The sequence below is a fragment of the Zalophus californianus genome, chromosome 1 (genome assembly GCF_009762305.2).
Source record: "Zalophus californianus isolate mZalCal1 chromosome 1, mZalCal1.pri.v2, whole genome shotgun sequence".
Lineage (NCBI taxonomy): Eukaryota > Metazoa > Chordata > Mammalia > Carnivora > Otariidae > Zalophus > Zalophus californianus.
In genome coordinates, this window is record NC_045595.1 from 151,653,636 (window position 1) to 151,671,536 (window position 17,901).

The 17,901-nt window shown below is 40.1% G+C and overlaps 2 protein-coding genes across 3 annotated transcripts in view; one reads left to right on the top strand and one right to left on the bottom strand.

Moving 5' to 3' along the window:
- Positions 1-14,313: 14,313 nt before the first annotated feature.
- LOC118357264 (alanine and glycine-rich protein-like) lies at positions 14,314-15,661 on the bottom strand. The gene is made up of 2 exons (XM_035728927.1): positions 15,636-15,661; positions 14,314-15,434 (listed from the first exon to the last, which is right to left on the bottom strand). Exons 1-2 carry the CDS (start codon positions 15,659-15,661, stop codon positions 14,699-14,701), a joined length of 762 nt encoding a protein of 253 aa, XP_035584820.1. The 3' UTR covers positions 14,314-14,698.
- The window catches only part of GSK3B (glycogen synthase kinase 3 beta), a 205,888-nt gene continuing 202,803 nt past the window's right edge, over positions 14,817-17,901 (top strand). The window contains exon 1 of one of the 2 annotated variants that reach the window (XM_027587005.2): positions 14,817-15,941. In XM_027587005.2, coding sequence (XP_027442806.1) covers positions 15,854-15,941 — 88 coding nt within the window. In that variant the 5' untranslated portion in view covers positions 14,817-15,853. The remainder of the gene's footprint in view (positions 15,942-17,901) is intronic. The other variant, XM_027587006.2, reaches the window with a different exon arrangement.

Below are 17,901 nucleotides of genomic sequence, written 5' to 3' on the forward strand. Positions count from 1 at the left end.
AGACATTGTCCCCTCAATCCAAGAGTGACATCCAAGATATAGCATGACATGGGCACTGACCAATTGAGACACTGGCCTAGTGCAATCTAGCAGTGCAAACAGACTAGAGTAGCCTAGCCAAACTCCCTTGTCAGTGATACCCAAATTTCTTGACTTGAATGTGAGTCTTTCTGCCAAAACCCTTATGCCAATCACCTCTTGGCTGCCTAAACCCACCAATCTGCTAGATATGCCAAGACATGTTTGAACCCCAGTGGTGGACAAAGCTTTGTCCTACTGTGCTTCTGTTATATCTGAATGCATTTAATTAAAAAAAAGATACTCAAATTATATTGTAGCGACAGCAATGGAAACACTTCAAATGTAAGGAAAAAATTCAGAAAACCAACAAATGAGTCAAACTTTTTATTTTTAGACATTTCTGCTGAGTCCTTGTCCATATGCAAATTTTTATAAAATTGTAATTTTAATAATTATAATTTTCACTTTTCAAATGCAATCGTATAGCGCATTTTGCCAACATTTTTTTTGAGTTCCTACTATGCGTACAACATCAACTGAGATCAAGAGAAATGCTTTACATCTCCATGTAGTTTCATTTACGTGGGAAGAGAGTTAGCTATAAAGGCAAACCATATGGATGTCCTCTTTGGGTGACTCCTGTTGATTTTTTTTCACTTGATGGCTTCTGTGGTGCTGAGAAGTACTTTACTTTAACTCCTCTCATGCCAGATTAAAAGCTTAACCTCCACAGAATAGTTTACTTACTTAGAGTTCCAGCTGACTTGGCTCTGTAAGAGATTTATTTTTAATTCTAAAAGGCCCATACCCTTTTGACCTTGAAAATATTTAAAAAATGCAGATAAACAGACCATAGTTAGGTTTTAAAACATATACAGCAGTTTTCTCAATTTGCTGCAAGCAAATGTGTTTCCCACCATATCTGGCATAGTTCTGGGCTCAGCAGACACACAATAAGCACCTCCTAGTGGAATAAGGATATTCAATATTGGGTCTTTTTGTGTGTTTTCCAACACACACCAGCAACATTTATTAAATTTATAGAATCACAGCCAAAGAGTTTAATGATAAAAATTAGGATAATTAGATCACTTTTGATAAAAAGATTAAATGGGAAAACTGTATTCAAATTCTCAGAAAATGGTTAGAGAAAGTAGAATACTGATGGGAGGATGTGCTCAACTGTCTCAGACTTGTTAATTCCTCAAAAAGAAAAAAAAAAACCCAAGTTTTTACTGGCTACATGGACTTAATATAATTTCCCTAATACTACATCTCTATTATCTGATACTGTTTTCCCTAATTTTCTCTAGGTCTGTATCTTATATGCTAATCTTTTTTTTTTTTAAGATTTTATTTGAGAAAAAGAGAGAGAGAGAGAGAGAACACGGGGTGAGGGGCAGAGGGAGAAGTAGATTCCCTGCTGAGCAGGGAGCCCGATGCAGGGCTTGATCCTGGAACTCCAGGATCATGACCTGAGCTGAAGGCAGATGCTTAACCGACTGAGCCCCATTATATGCTAATCTTATATGCATAATTTAAACTACCTCCAGTTCTCTGAACACTTTGCTACATACATTTCTGGCATTGCATAACCTCTTCTCTTTGCCTGTATGTTCTTCCCTTTACCCATCTGGAAAACTGACCTTTGTTTAAAATAGTTGTCTACAAACTGTCTGAGTTAGTACTTTCCTGAGACTCCCAAATGCTCCTAAAAGAGTAGTGAGAGTTATTTAGGGAAAGAGTGGTTATTTTTCCTAAATGATTTTTATCTTCAAGTACTAGACACTACTAATGAATACACAATATAAATTATAAAAATAATGACAACAGACATGGTGAGATATTAATGGATTTACAAAACTGAGCTATAAATCCTCTCCCACAAAAATCCTTTCTGGTCTGATATCTGGTACTTTCTACTACCGTCTGGTTGGGATGTTACACAGGAACACACATTCCATGGGGCCTTACGCTTTCTCTCCCATTCCCTCTCAGAATTCCATCCTACAGGTACAGCAATGAAGTCAGAGCAACGATGGCCATCCTGATGGCCACAACCAAATGAGGGAGACAGGCCCTCTCTGCATTCTGGAATTTCTTTTTGGATAATCCATGGGACTTTAAAATTTTGTTTTTCAAGTTTTTCCCCTTCCGAGTTAAGATATTCAATAGCTAAGAAACAGAATGCCACTTTTCTTGTAGCTTCCACATTTTTTTCTTAATTTTTTTGTTAACATATAATGTATTTGTTTCAGGGGTACAGGTCTGTGATTCATCAGTCTTACACAATTCACAGCGCTCACTACTGTAGCTCTCACATTTACCGTCAACGTTATATAAAGACCTAAAGATTTTTATTCTCTTCTGAAATGTGAGTCCTATTTCCATGTGAAGAAAATTTTGACCATTTCTAATTTGGTTCCAGCCAATGAGTTCCCAAACTTTTGTTCTGACTGAGAACTTCTCAGGCATATATCTATTACATTTTAATGCACATAAAACAAGGCTGAATTACCTAAAATTTGTTGTAAAAAAGTATGCTTAAGTCAAAGTATTCAATCAACACATACTGTTTTAATTCATGTGAAAATACTTACACTGGTCTAAAAAAGCTCTTCTCAAAAAATGTGAATAGAAATGGGCTAAAATAATATTTTCAAAACATTTCAAAATAATCTAATCAGTAATAATATATTAACAACACAATTATGCTCTCTTAGGAGGGCATATGTTATAAGCATAAAAAACCAAAAGAATTCATCATGGGTTTGTTCTCCTTTCATCTTAGATAGTACACTCCTTTGGATGGTAAGATTAGAGTATTTATATATGATCTGTCAAAGGCTTGATATGAAACTTTTAATACAATCATAGTCTACTTCATAGTGGCAATATTTCAAACACAGTCCTTTTTCTTTTTGGGTAGTCACCCATTACTTTCCCATTTGGGCACACCTCATTGGTTGGAACAAGCATGTCCAAGTATGCTGTGTCTTTTGACTCTGGGCACATTTCAGCTACCACACAAGTGTATTCCCTCAGAGGCTTTCTTACAATGACAATGTCTTATATCTGCTAAAATATCTCCCATAATTCTCTGTCTACAAGACAGAGCCCAGATTTCTTGGTGTAACATTCAAAACTCTGTCAAATCTGGCCTTAAACTACCTTTTAAACCTTATCTTCCATTAGTCTTCTCTATCAACTTTCTGTTCTAGCCGAACTGGTTTTTCTGAAGTCAGAAGAACAGACTCACATTGCCCTTAGTTGCTCTGATAGCTCCACCCACCTCAGAGTTTACTAAGAAGGGGGTTTGTTTGGTGGGTTGGAAATGAAGTGGTGGAAAATAATTTACTTCCTCTCTCTTTTCTTCATCTTCAAATCCTAGTATTCATCCTTTAAGATCCACTTTAGATTGAAGTGTTTTCCACCCACCTATTTTAAGTAGGACAGCATGAGCAGTTAGTTTGAGCAAATTATGTTCTGCCTCATACATTTTTTATGGATTCAAAATGTGATTTTAAATAATTATTTATTTAACTTTCCATGTGTTTGTTTCCCTTGAAGATAAGCTCCCCAAGGGCACAGAACCATTCATGTGGCTCATGCATCTCTTCATATCAGTGTCTAACAGATGTCTTGCATACAGTATGTACTTAGTAGATATTGGCTAGTTTTATTAATTTATCTCACATTACAAAAGATTATCAATAAAAATGTTATCCAAAATGTTGGATAGCTTTGCTGATAAATTTGGGAGTCTTTGTTAAGAGTCCCATGCAATCAGAGGCTTTCTGAGGAATATATGAATCACAGTGAAGAATTGCATTAGTTTGGGGATGAATTTCCTTTAAAACCAAACGAATTTATTGTAAAAATATTAAATGAAAACATTTAAAGTTAATATTTTCATCTATAATTAAATATGCTACTATATATATTTTTAAGATTATTTATTTATTTATTTAACAGAGAGAGAGAGAGAGAGAGAGAGAGAGAGAGAGACAGCGAGAGAGGGAACACAGCAGGGGGAGCAGGAGAGGGCGAAGCAGGCTTCCTGCTAAGCAGAGGGCCTGATGCGGGGCTCGATCCCAGGACCCTGGGATCATGACCTGAGCCAAAGGCAGACGCTTAATGATTGAGCCACCCGGGTGCCCCAATATGCTACTATATTAACAAAATTATTCCAATTTTTGTCTTCCTTTTCAATCTTGATCCCAATGTACGTATATTTAGCAGAATTGGAAATATGGTAACATACAATCTCAGTTCTATATTTTTCAATTAGTATTGTTTCTGAGTTGCTATTAGTCTTTACATGTTACTGGCTGCATGATATGGACTTAATATAATTTACCTAACTACACCTCTATTATCTGATACTGTTTTCTCTTATTTTTCTCTAGGTCTGTATCCTATAAGCTAATCTTATATGCATAATTTCAAACTACCTCCAGCTCTCTTAATACCTCGCTACATACATTTCTGGCATTGCATAACCTCTTCTCTTTGCCTGTATGTTCTTCTTCTCTTTACCCATTTGGAAAACTGACCTTTGTTTAAAATAGTTGTCTACAAACGTTTTTGATCTTATACCCTACTAGTAAAGAACATTTTAATATCAGCTCCAATATAATCTGCATATTTATAAAACATATACTCTTGACCTGATGTGATATGCACATATAAGACATATATAAAAATAAAAAAGGATAAGGTATAATAAACAATATTTAAAAACTGATTTTTATTTAAGGACTCAAACATTTTTGTTCTCACCCCTCACCCTCCTCAAAACCAGTAACACTGTCCCAGATGCAAAGTCTTTAAACATTTTGGTAACTGTGAAGACTTCACACTGCCATTAGCCACATTGTAATCATACTTAAATTTAGGGTAGACTTTGTCTTTACCTATAGTAGATAACTTCATATTTCCAAAATTCTTCCCGAGAATTTCAAAATGTTCGGTCCCATTTCTTGTCAAATTTGATTAGCTCATACTGTTTTTACCTAACGACGTGAATGATGAAGAGTTCCTACCAAGAGTAGGAGAACGTCAACTTTGCTATTTTGTTTGTTCACTTACTCTTGCGCTGTTAGTAAACTGTGTCATCTATATTTGTAGGAATCATTTCAACCTGTGAGGGCTGATTTAGTTAAAAGCCAAATATGACTGAAAATCCACTTAATTAAGCACAAATAAAGTGCCATATATTGCTGAAGACCTAAAAAAGCAGGAGGGTACCAAGTATTCATAACCCCTTCAAGGCTGTGGATTCCTCCACTTCTTTTAGGATAGTTGTAGTGTGAACCATGTGATACCCCTTCCTCCGACACAGGGTCTGAGAAGGATGCCAGTATCTACCAGTTAATTAATCATTAGAAAGGTAATTTCTTACTTTTTAAAGATAACAGTAAGTTTTAATCGTTCTAACACCACAAAAGTTTATCCTGTACACCCTCTGGGTGCATACACTCAATTTTGGAGACCAGTAGTTTAAACACAACTTAGAAAATGATCTCTGGGACATCTCTCCCCCATGCTAGTCCATAGCTGCCCAAATAACATTACGATGTTGTCTGTTTACATGTCTCCACTCCACAAAAGCTCCTCTAAAACTGGAACAAGTCCTCTCTGAATGGCTTTATCTCAATATTTCTGTATTCTTAGGCCTGGCACAGTGCCCTACAGAGAGATCAGGAGCTGAATAAATGATCACTAAATGGATTTGAGTGAAGCTTCTTCTGGACTGTTTCTTTTGGATGATTCTCTAAGGAGATATTCCCAGGGCAAGGGCACAAGAATTAAGCTATAGGTTTGAAAACTACTTTCTAGTTGTGTAAACTTGAACAAGTTACTTCTCTTGTTCCTCAGTTTTCTCATCAGTAAAATAAAGAAAAATTTCATCTACTATATAAGGGCTTATGTGCCCCAAACACCTACCATGGGCCTCAGACGAGTTAACTTTTATTGTTGGTAAAGGGTATAATTTTCGTTAATGGGGACTCTTTGAGTGGAAAGGAGAGACCAAAAGTGACAAAGACAAAAAAGGATCAGAAAATCTCCAGAAACAACAAAACAAGTAATAAAATGGCAATAAATATGTGTCAATTAATAATTACTTTGAATGTAAATGGATTAAACATGCCAATCAAAAGACATAGGGTGGGGATGCCTGGGTGGCTCAGTCCGTTAAGCTTCGGCCTTCGGCTCAGGTCATGATCCCAGGGTCCTGGGATTGAGCCCCACATCCAGCTCTCTGCTCAGCGGGGAGTCTGCTTCTCCCTCTGCCTGCTGCGCCCCCTGCTTGTGTGTGCGCTTGCTCTCTCTCTGACAAATAAATAAATCTTTAAAAAAAAATTTAAGGGGCGCCTGGGTGGCTCAGTCGTTAAGCGTCTGCCTTCGGCTCAGGTCATGATCCCAGGGTCTTGGGATCGAGCCCCACATTGGGCTCCCTGCTCCGCGGGAAGCCTGCTTCGCTTCTCCCTCTCCCACTCCCCCTGCTTGTGTTCCCTCTCTCACTGTGTCTCTCTCTGTCAAATAAATAAATAAAATCTTTAAAAAAAAAAAAATTTTTAAAAAAGACATAGGGTGTCAGAATGGATAAAAAACAAGACCCATCTATATGCCGCCTACAAGAGACTCATTTTAGAGCTAAGGACACCTGCAGATCGAAAGTGAGGAGATGGAGAAATATTTATCATGCAAATGGATGTCTAAAGAAACCGGGAGTAGCAATACTTATATTGAACAAACTAGGCTTTAAAACAAAGACTGTGGGGTGCTGGGTAGCTCAGTCAGTTAAGCATCCAACTCTTGATTTTGGCTCAGGTCATGATCTAAGGGTTGTGAGATTGAGCCCTGTGTTGGCTCCACCCTGGGCATGGAGCCTCCTTGAAGATTCTCTCTCTCCTTCTCCCTCTGCCCCTCCCCTCCTGCTCTCTCAATAAACAAACAAACAAAGACTGTAACAAGAGACAAAGAAGGGCACTATATAATCATAAAGGGGACAATCCAATTATAAATATTTATGCACCCAACATGGGAGCACCCAAATATATACAAGAATCAATAACAAACATAAAGGAACTAACTGATAATACTACTATAATACAGGGGGACTTTAACACCCCACTTACAGCAATGGACAGATCATCTAAGCAGAAAATCAACAAGGAAACAATGGCTTTGAATGACACACTGGACCAGATGGACTTAACAGATATATTCAGAACATTCCATTCCTAAAACACCAGAATACACATTTTTTGCAAGTGCACATGGAACATTCTCCAGAATAGATCACATATCAGGTCAGAAAACAGGCCTCAACAAATACAAAGACTGAAGTCATAACATGCACCTTTTCTGACTACAACAGTATAAAACCAGAAGTCAACCACAAGAAAAAAATCTGGAAAGACCAAAAATACATGGAGGTTAAACACCATGCTACTAAACAATGAAAGAGTCAACCAGGAGATCAAAGAAGAAATTTTAAAAAAAATACAGGGAAACAAATGAAAATAAGAACACAAAAGTCTGAGACCTTTGGGATACAGCAAAAGCGATTCTAAGAGGAGAGTGTATAACAAAACGGGCCTATCTCGAGCAAGAAAAATCTCAAACAACCCAACCTTACACCAACAGGAGCTAGAAAAAGAACAACAAACGAAGCCTAACACCAGCAGAAGGAAGGAAATAATAAGGATTAGAGCAGAAATGAATGATACAGAAACTAAAAAACAAGAGAACAGATCAATGAGGAGCTGGTTCTTTGAAAAAAATAGTAAAATTGAGAAACCTCTAGCCAGACTTGTCAAAAAAGAAAAAAGACCCACATAAATAAAATCACAAATGAGAAAGGAGAAATCACAACCAACATCACAGAAATACAAACAATTATGAGAGAATATTATGAAAAACTATAAGCCAACAAACTGGACAACATAGAAGAAATGGATAAATTCCTAGAAACATAAAAACTACCAAAACTGAAGTAGAAGAGATAGAAAACTTCAATAGCCTGATAATAAGCAAAGAAATTGAATCAGTAATCAAAAAACTCCCAACAAACAAAAGTCCAGGACCAGATGGCTACACAGGTGAATTCTACCAAACATTTAAAAAGAGTTAATACCTAGTCTTCTGAAATTGTTCGAAAACACAGAAAAGGAAGGAAAAGTTCCTAATTCATTTTATAAGGTCAGCATTACCCTGAGACCAAAACCAGATAAAGACTCCCCTAAAAAAGAGAGAACTACAAGCCAGTATCTCTGATGAACATGGATGCAAAAATTCTCAATAAAATACCAGCAAACCAAATCCAATAATACATTAAAAAAATCACTCACCATGATTAAATGGGATTTATTCCTGGGTTGCAAGTGTGGTTCAATATTAACAAATCAATCAATATGACACACCACACTAATAAAGGAAAGGAGAACCATATAATCATTTTAATAGATGCAGAAAAAGCATTTGGCAAAGTACAACATTCATTCATGATAAAAACTCTCAATAAAGTAGGTTTAGAGGGAACATACCTCAACACAATAAAGGCAATATGTGAAAAACCCACAGCTAATATCATACTAAATGGGGAACAAGTGAGAGCTTTTCCTCTATGGTCAGGAATAAGCAGGGATGTCCACTCTCACCACTGTTATTTAACACAGTACTGGAAGTCCGAGCCACAGCAATCAAACAAAAAGAAATAAAAGGCATCCACACTGGCAAGGAAGAAATAAAACTTTCATTATTTGCAGATGACGTGATACTAACATATAGAAAACCCAAAAGATTCCACTAAGAAAAACCTGCTAGAACTGATAAATAAATTCAGTAAAGTCAGAGGATACAAAATCAATATACAGAAATCTGTTGCATTTCTATACACCGATAATTGCATTGCATTCCTATACACTAATAATGAAGCAGCAGCAAGAGGAATTAAGAAATCAATCCCATTTACAACTGCAACAAAAACAATAAGATACCTAGGATTAAACCTAACCAAAGAGAAAGACCTGTACTCTGTACTCTGAAAACTATAAAACCCTGAGGAAAAAAACTGAAGATGACACAAAGAAAAGGAAAGACATCCCATGCTCATGGATCAGAAGAATATTGCTGAAATGTCTATACTACCCAAAGCAATCTCCACATTTAATGCAATCCCTATCAAAGTGCCACCAGCATTTTTCACAGAGCCAGAACAAATAATCCTAAAATTTGTAGGGACCACAAAAGACCCCAAATAGCCAAAGCAAACTTGAAAAAGAAAAGCAAAGCTGGGGGCATCACAATTCCAGACTTTAAGTTATATTACAAAGCTATAGTGATCAAAACAGTATGGTACTGGCACAAAAACAGATATATAGATCAACAGAACAGAAAACCCAGAAATGAACTTCAACTATATGGTCAATTAATCCTCGACAAAGCAAGAAGGAATATCCAATGGGAAAAAGACAGTCTCGTCAACTAATGGTGTTGGGAAAACTGGAGAGCAACATGTAGAAGAATGAAACTGGACTTTCTTACACCAAACACAAAAATAAATTCAAATATTAAAGACCTAAATGTGAGACCTGAAACCATAACAATCCTAGAAGAGAATACAAGCAGTAACTTCTTTGACATCGGCTACAGCAACTCCTTTCTAGACATGTCTCCTGAGGCAAGGGAAACAAAAGCAAAAACAAACTATTGAGACTTCATCAAAATAAAAAGCTTTTGCAAAAAAAAAAAGAAACAATCAGTGAAATTAAAACGCAGTCTACAGAATGGGAGAAGATATTTGCAAATGACATACTGGATAAAGGGTTAGCCTCCAAAATCTGTAAAGAACTTATAAAACTCAACATCCAAAAAAAATTACTTACCTTTCCTGTTAGATTATTTTCCTGTGGAACATTTATCAAAATTATTGACCAAGGGTGCCTCTGTGTCAGTTTATTAATTCCTAATAAAATTCAGCAATTTCACTTTTTTCTTTGGTTCTTCTGCAATCCTACCTTTGTGTTTTCTTCTTAAGTGTTTTGTTTCTTATGTAAAAGTGGAAAATGAAGATATTACTGGAAAGCATGGAGACAATAAAGATCATCCAAAATGCCATCAAAATGAGTATTTCCAGACATCTGTGTGTGCTTGCCAGATAATTTTATGTAAATGAGATAAACAATGTTATTTTTGATGGAAGGCAGAGTAATCTAGCAGAAAGACTAAGGTGTAAATCCTATCCCAGCTCTGACTTTTATTTTTAAGAATTATTTATTTTAGAGAGAAAAAGAGAGCGCGTGCACATGCACAAATGCAAGTGGGGGGAAGGGCAGAGAGAGAGAATCTTCATGCAGATTCCCGGCTGACCGCAGAATCTGATGCGGGGCTTGATCCGACGACCCATGAGATCATGACCTGAGCAGAAACCAAGAGTTGTATGCTCAACCAACTGAGTCACTCAGGTGCCCCTCCAGCTCTGCCTTTACTGATCATGAAACCTTGAGCGTGTACTTATCTTTCCCTCTGTGTATTAAAAGAAGGGCTAATAATACCTATCTCTTGGGGTTTTGAGAGAAATTAAGTAAGTACTCAATAAATGTAAGCTTATTTTCCGTTTTTTCTTAATCTTTGACCTTGATATCGGAGGGCTTTCCTAGAGTTCATTACTAAACAACTCTTGTTTATCTCATGGTATTTGACTGCAAGTATCTGGAGCAAAGAGACCATATCTTATTAAATTTTGACGACCAGCACCCAACCTTTAGGGGTTTAATATATGTTTGCTAAATAAATGAGGTCCTCAAAAAAGAGTTTCCTTGTGGACTTCTATTTGGAATGGCTGACTCTGGGTTCATTTAATTAAATTGCATCTCATATCCTATTTGCCATCTTCATTCTTAAGCTTGCCTATATTTTCTCCTAGTTTCAATTAAAAATGCAGCTAAATCGGGGTGCCTAGGTGGCTCAGTTGGTTAAGCATCTGATTATTTTTTTAAAGAATTTTATTTTATTTTTTAAAGATTTTTTAAAAATTTTATTTATTTGAGAGAGAGAGAGAGAACACAATGGGCAGGGGCAGAGGAAGAGGGAGAAGCAGACTCCCCGCTGAGCAGGGAGCCCAACATGGGGCTCAATCCTGGGACTCCAGAATCATGACCTGAGCCAAAGGCAGACTATTAAACGACTGAGCAATCCCGGTGTCCCTAAGCATTTAATTCTTGATTTTGGCTTGGGTCATGGTCGTGAGATCCAGCCCCAAGTTGAGCTCCACACTCAGCAGGAAGCCTGCTTGAGATTCTTTCTCCCTCTCCCTTTGCACCTCCCCCTGCTCATGCAGGCACTCTCTCCCTAATAAATAAATAAATTTTTTAAAAAAATGCAGCCAAGTGATTTTAAGCAAGTCACTTACTGTAGTGTACAGTTTCCTCATTTATAAAAACAGAATAATAGTTTCATATTAGTACTTCCTAAACTTCATAAACATAGTACTTCCTAACTGCAAACTGCTATACAAATTTGTTATTACTACAGAAGTTAGCTCATTGTGCATTTTAATTCATAATTATTATCTTGTGGACACACTTATCAACCTCTTTTTTTCCTACTATACTACCTGTTCTGTACCACCCAGCTTTCCTACATTTAATTTTTTCTAATCCTTTGGTTTATTGTTACTGTGGCTCAGAATCACTGATCTCTGTAAGGGAGCATTTGATGAGCCCTGGAGGAAACCAAACTAGAGATATGTTCACAACAAGTCACACACAGTTCAAGATGTAAGGCTTAGACTTCAAGATAAAGCAAGACAGACCAGCACAGGTGAGGACCGCATTTGAGAGAAGTATGGAGTAGAGGCTAGGAACAGGAGATCTGATTCCTGGCTCTGTTACTTTAGCTATGTGACTTCAGGTAAGTTAGTAAACCTTTCTGGCCCTACATTTCTCCATCTGAAAAGTGGAGGTGGTAACAGTACTTACATTATAGTATTATAAATTTGAGATAATATGTGTGAAGCACTTAAGAACAGTGCCTGGCACATTGTAAACACTCAGTAAATACCAACTATTATAATTATTATAAACTGATCAGTGGTTGACAACAGGTGGGAAGGTAAAGCAAGAGTTGGAAAGTTCAGAGAAACACTGAATATTAATTTCAGCAGTTCTGTATTTTCTCATTAACTTCTCCCTTCTTAAGCCCTTCTAGACTGAAATACTTCTTTTCCTTAAAATTTCCCTGAGTCAGATTTTTTTTAACAGCATCAGTTCAAAATATTTGAAGGCAGTAACAGTAAGGCTACTAATCAACCTTAAGTCTGACTATTTTTCTACTTTATTGTATATAGAAGAACAGCCATGTTTCCAATTTGTATAACCTAAACATTTGTTATTCACTTTTCCCGCTGGTGTAATTGGAAGTGGGGGTAGGGAGTAAAGAGAAAGGCAGGATTTAAAGCTTTGCTTCACAACATTTTAGGTGCTAGAGGCAAAGGTCTTTTATAATGCCATGGAGAGACAACATTACCTGACAAAGTTGCCATACACGGAGTTTGCTTTTAACATTCTTTATCTATTTCTGAGACACCCAGAGACCTTATGTTTTCTTTTAATCGCAAAGAACAAGAGTCTCTATTGGCTATAAAACCTATGCTCAGGTTTGACATTACAAACTGCATGCCAGCCATGTCTATTCCTGGTTGTTTCTAGTTTGGCCTGCAGGGTTCTGAATATTGGTTGCCAATACTTAAAAATCCGAAGATTTCACACAAAAATCCAGCTTTAGGGTTTCTCTTTGGGGGGAAAAAACCATGTATCTCAGAACAATGGACCCACATTCTTGTGAACAACAATCTGTTAGTGCTTAACAGCTGCTCCTTTCAGTTACAGCACGGACACTAATTTGTCACATTTCTTATTATTCTCCATTGTTTTACACCAGGCCAGTTTCATTCATTTGCTTTTTTATTTTTCTGCCCGACCGCCCCCCGTAGACATCTGAGTCTGCAAACCCTATCCAGCCTTTTCCTGTCTCCCATCAATGCCTACTTTGTTCCAAATCCCTCACAAGTTTTTCAAAGCAATAGCTAAGTAATCTGATCAACTACGAGTATTTTTACATGTGCTTTCTGGAGATAGCATCTTCATAAAAAGGATGACTCCGCAGGTGGAAATTACAGGCACCATGGGATTACAGTCAGGATGGCAACTGTCCATTCTACTTTTTCTGCTATCCTGGCTTAGCCATACCTCACTGACCTCAGGCAAACCTAAGGAATTGGTTCTCAGTAGAACAATGAACACCGGCCTATGTGCGAAACCTACTTAACTAGTCCTTTTATTTATAGACTGCCCTAGTTCCAAAGGACCGAAAGCTATGGGCTATTCTGACTCCCCGTTTCCTCGGAGGCTTCAGGATATCCGGCCTGACGGCATTTCCCCATACCTGTTTTCGGGGCTCGCTTTGCGCTGGGCAGTCGCGCCCAAGGAGCGCGCGCATCCAGCATGAGCTCATTTCTCAGGGGCGTTTCCAGAAGGCCCGGCCTGGCTGCGCACACCAGGCGCAGTCGGCCTCACTTTATCAATGGCCACCGCTGCTGGGCAGCGCGCGAGCGCCCGCAGGCGCTGCCTCTTTAGAAGCTTTGTTCCTACTTTAGCGTCTGAGAGTTCGCACCCGACTGGATAGGCGCTCTGGACCCGTCTGGCCCTTTCGGGGAAGACGCTGGTTCTTCGGACGCGCTATCCCGGGCGGAGGGAAGGCGCCGGCGCGCAATTTTAGCCGCGCCGGGCCGAGACTCTTGGTGGGTGGGGAGAGCCCCTCTACACTCTCTGTTCGCTTGAGCGCTCCGAGCCCAGCGCCGCTGACCGCAGCAGTTTCGGACCGACTGCGCAGAGTGCCCGCGCTCCCTAGGTGCGGTTTCCACAACGGCTCACAGAAGCCGCAGACAAGCCCATCACACGGTCCGCCACGACCCCACTAGCGAGGCTCTCCGCTCTTGGGACCGCCGCCGGCGGCGGAAGGCCAATCACACCGCATCTAGGTCTTGCGATTGGACGGCACTGAGTGCTGATTGGCGGCCGCTACGGGTTTCGGCCTCCCTCCTTTTCCCTTTTGCCCCCACTCCAGTTCCAAAGCTTCAAGCCAATGAAAAGGCGCTTTATAGACACCCTCCCTTTTCTTTCTTCTTCTCTCCACCTTGGCGAGGGAGGAGACGTTCTGACTGGCCATCCTGTCCTCGGAAGCCCCCCTCGCTTCACCAATCACTGAGGGAGGTACACTCCCAGCGGAGTTTTCGGCCAATTACAAGGCGGCCGCGGCGCCCAGCCGTGCTGTTTCACCAGTGACTCCGGGTTTCACTGTCCTTAACTCTTCAAGCTTTTTCGTGAGGGCGGGCCACTGTGATTGGTCACTGCTGCCATTGTCGAATTTCTCCTCTGGCCAGCCACGGCATGAGAACCCACCTTCTTCTCGTTCGGCTATCTTCGGCATTTTCCGCTTTTTTGGGCGTGGATTTCTAGGGACACTTTCTAATTGGTTTCTCGGGTCGATCGGCTTTTTCCGGGAGGAGTCGCAAACAATCAACGTCCGTGATTGGCTCTTCTCCGGCTTCGGCTCCGTAGGCGAAGCGGGCGGGCGCGGACCTCGGCCGGCGATTCCCAGACGCCTGTTACGCGGGTGGCGGGGCGCTGGGCGGTGTAAGGCTGGGTGGGGGAGGAAGGAGGCGGAGGACGAGTAGGAGGGGGGAGGGGGAGTGGGGAAGAGCTAGGCGGCTGCGCAGACGGCGCTCCTCACACAGAGCAGCCCCCGACCCGGGCGAATGCAGGCTTGTGCTGCCGCCGCCACCACCGCCGCCGCCGCCCGGGCCGAGTGACAAAGGAAGGAAGGAAGGAAGCGAGGAGGAGCCGGCCCCGCAGCCGCTGACAGGGCTCCGGGCTGGGGGCAAAGCGCGGACACTTCCTGAGCGGGCACCGAGCAGAGGCGAGGGGCGGGAGGGCGGCCGCGCTGGTGCCGCGGACGGGGGAGGGGGCCCCAAGGGACGGAAGCGGTTGCCGGGTTCCCATGTCCCCGGCGTATGGGGAGCAGTCGAGGATCCGCTGCCTGGGGTCTGAAGGGAGCTGCCTCCGCCACAGCCGCCGCCATGGCCGCTGGATCCAGCCGCCGCCTGCAGCTGCTCCTGGCGCAATGAGAAGAGGAGCCGCCGCCACCGCCCGCCTCTGACTGACTCGCGACTCTGTCTCCCTCCAGTTCGCCGGGCCCCCGCCGTCAGCCCGCCGGATCCCGCCGCTGCCGGAGCCGCAGCGTTTCCCGTCGCATCTCCGAGCCACCCCCTCCCTCTCCCTCCCTCCTTCCCATCCCCCCTTCTTTTCAAGCGTGAGACTCGTGATCCTTCCGCCGCTTCCCTTCTTCATTGACTCGGAAAAAAAATCCCCGAGGAAAATATAATATTCAAAGTACTTATTTTCAATCAAGTATTTGCCCCCGTTTCACGTGATATATTTTTTTTAAGACTCCCCCCTCCCTTTTTCCCCTCCAAGGAAAGGGAGGGGAAAGAATTGTATTTTTTTTTTCCAGCCCCAAATCATCTACATGTTAAATATCCATACTGATCTGTGTTGAAGGAGAAATACATCGCTCGTTTTTTTTTATAGCTGTACAAAAGGAGTGAAAAGCCAAGAGGACGAAGTCTTTTTTTTTTTTTTTTACATCTTCTTGTGGGAGAACTTAATGCTGCATTTATCATTAACCTAACACCCCAACATAAAACGAAAGGAAGAAAAAGGAGGAAGGAAGGAAAAGAGGGTGATTCGGGAAGAGAGTGATCATGTCAGGGCGGCCCAGAACCACCTCCTTTGCGGAGAGCTGCAAGCCAGTGCAGCAGCCTTCAGCTTTTGGCAGCATGAAAGTTAGCAGTGAGTATTGATTTTATTTTACACTCCTTCTCCACCTCACCCTTAAGATAAAAAGCCTTTACTAACTAGGGTCTTAAAATATAAAACCTCCTGCTAATAATAATCAGAGGTGGTGGAAAAGGGCAAAAACCTGTCTCAGTCAAGGATGAGGCAGCTCCCTCCTCCTCCCATACCACCTCCCCCGGTCTCATTAACCTTGAATTGAGAGAATATGCTTTTTGTTTGGATGATTTGATTTGAAACTTGTTTCTTTTCTTACACTTTTTGTGCTATTGGTAGTCAGTTTTATCAAGTGCTTGAGTATTTCCATGTTAAAATAGTGATGAAAGTATTTACTTGCTCATCCTTTCGAATAAAGAGAAGTACAAGACGATGCAAATCGTTATGTACATTTGCAGAGTATGTGTCTTTTGAAATGAGGGTTATTTTATTTAGCTCAGGTCTCAGGGGTTATCATAGTTTTGTATACTTGGTAGAAAGACTAAATGTCACAGCCTCCTAACATTTGTTTCTTGCCTGTGTGATTACAAAGTATTTGTTCTTAATCCAGAGATGAACTTACTCAGTACCTAGCATTCACGTTTGGAGGGGAGCCTTGAGTTCTCCCTTTAGAAAGAGTCGGTGGGAGCTGGTAGAGCCCAGTAGCAGTAGTATCGCTACAGGCATTGTTTTAATTGGACACATGATTTAATGTTATCTCTTAACCTTCCCGTTTTGATATTACCAATTTACCACTATATAATTTATGTATAATCAAAAGGTAACTTGGAAGTAGGTCCAAGTTTTGATTGAGGTTTGTATTGTCATGTTGCCAGATACTAAGTTGAATGTTAATTGTCACTGACTCATCATTAAGTTCAGTTTTGGGGTGCCATCGCATTCAGCACTTGTTAAATGATCTAGAGTTCAAGGGTCCCTTCTTAGGACTATTTAAAATACTCTTGCATTGGTTTCCTGCCACATTTAGATAAAACTGTGGGTTTAGTTATAACAATATGGATTTAGACCTTTCTGTCATAGGTTTTGCAGAAGGCTGTAGTCCTGAATATAATAGGGATATTTGAGCTTGTTTTTAGGGTTGTTGCTAGACTGTACTTTTGTACGAGATTTGTGCTAAATAGCCTGTGTTTTTGAGGTGTTTGGTATACTAAGTATCTACTCTTCCAAAGTATCTGTATTTGTAGATAGGTTTATGTGGTATTTAGTGACAGCTTATTTGAACCGTACTTCAGAATTTGACAAAATTATCTACATTGTTTCCTTATTCCTGGAGAAAGGGGCACAGTGAGGGCAAAGAAAAACTATTTTGTTGCCTAGGAGAAGGAGAGAACTGAAGAACTGAGATTTAAAAAAAATATGTACATGCTGTTATGTGAAATTGATTATATCCTTAAGCAACCTAAAATTATCATTTTTAATTGAGCTCAGAATTTGAATTCATGTTCGCTTTTGGACTTGCCTGAAACAGGGTAGTCTAAGGTAGTAGCTGAATGGCAGATCAGTTTTAAAAGTTCTTTATTATTTATTTTTGTGACTAGTACAGAATGCTGGGTATGTGAAGAGGGGAGCTGATGATGCATTTTTCAGAGAAGAGTCAAGCTTTCTAAGCACTTCATGGGGTCATTTGAAAGGAATATTTTTAAAATTCTGGGGTAATTTTCAGCTATGATGAGGCAAATCTTATAATAGCTACTTAAGAGCCTCTTGTGGTACTGGAGTGTTTATGTTTTTCATCTTGGTAATATAGTTTAAAAAGCACTTGGAATCAATTTTAGGTAATTATTTTATTAGATCAATTTCAGAGAGCAAAATAGAATAGCTTATAATGTTAAGTTTTTGGACTTTTCATTTTGTTTCCGATATTTTCTTTGAAAATGACTCCTTAATTCTTGGTAATGTGGTTGTTGACTGAGGATGGAGTAACTCTTGTAAAGTGCATAGGTTAAAGTTTAATTTTCTA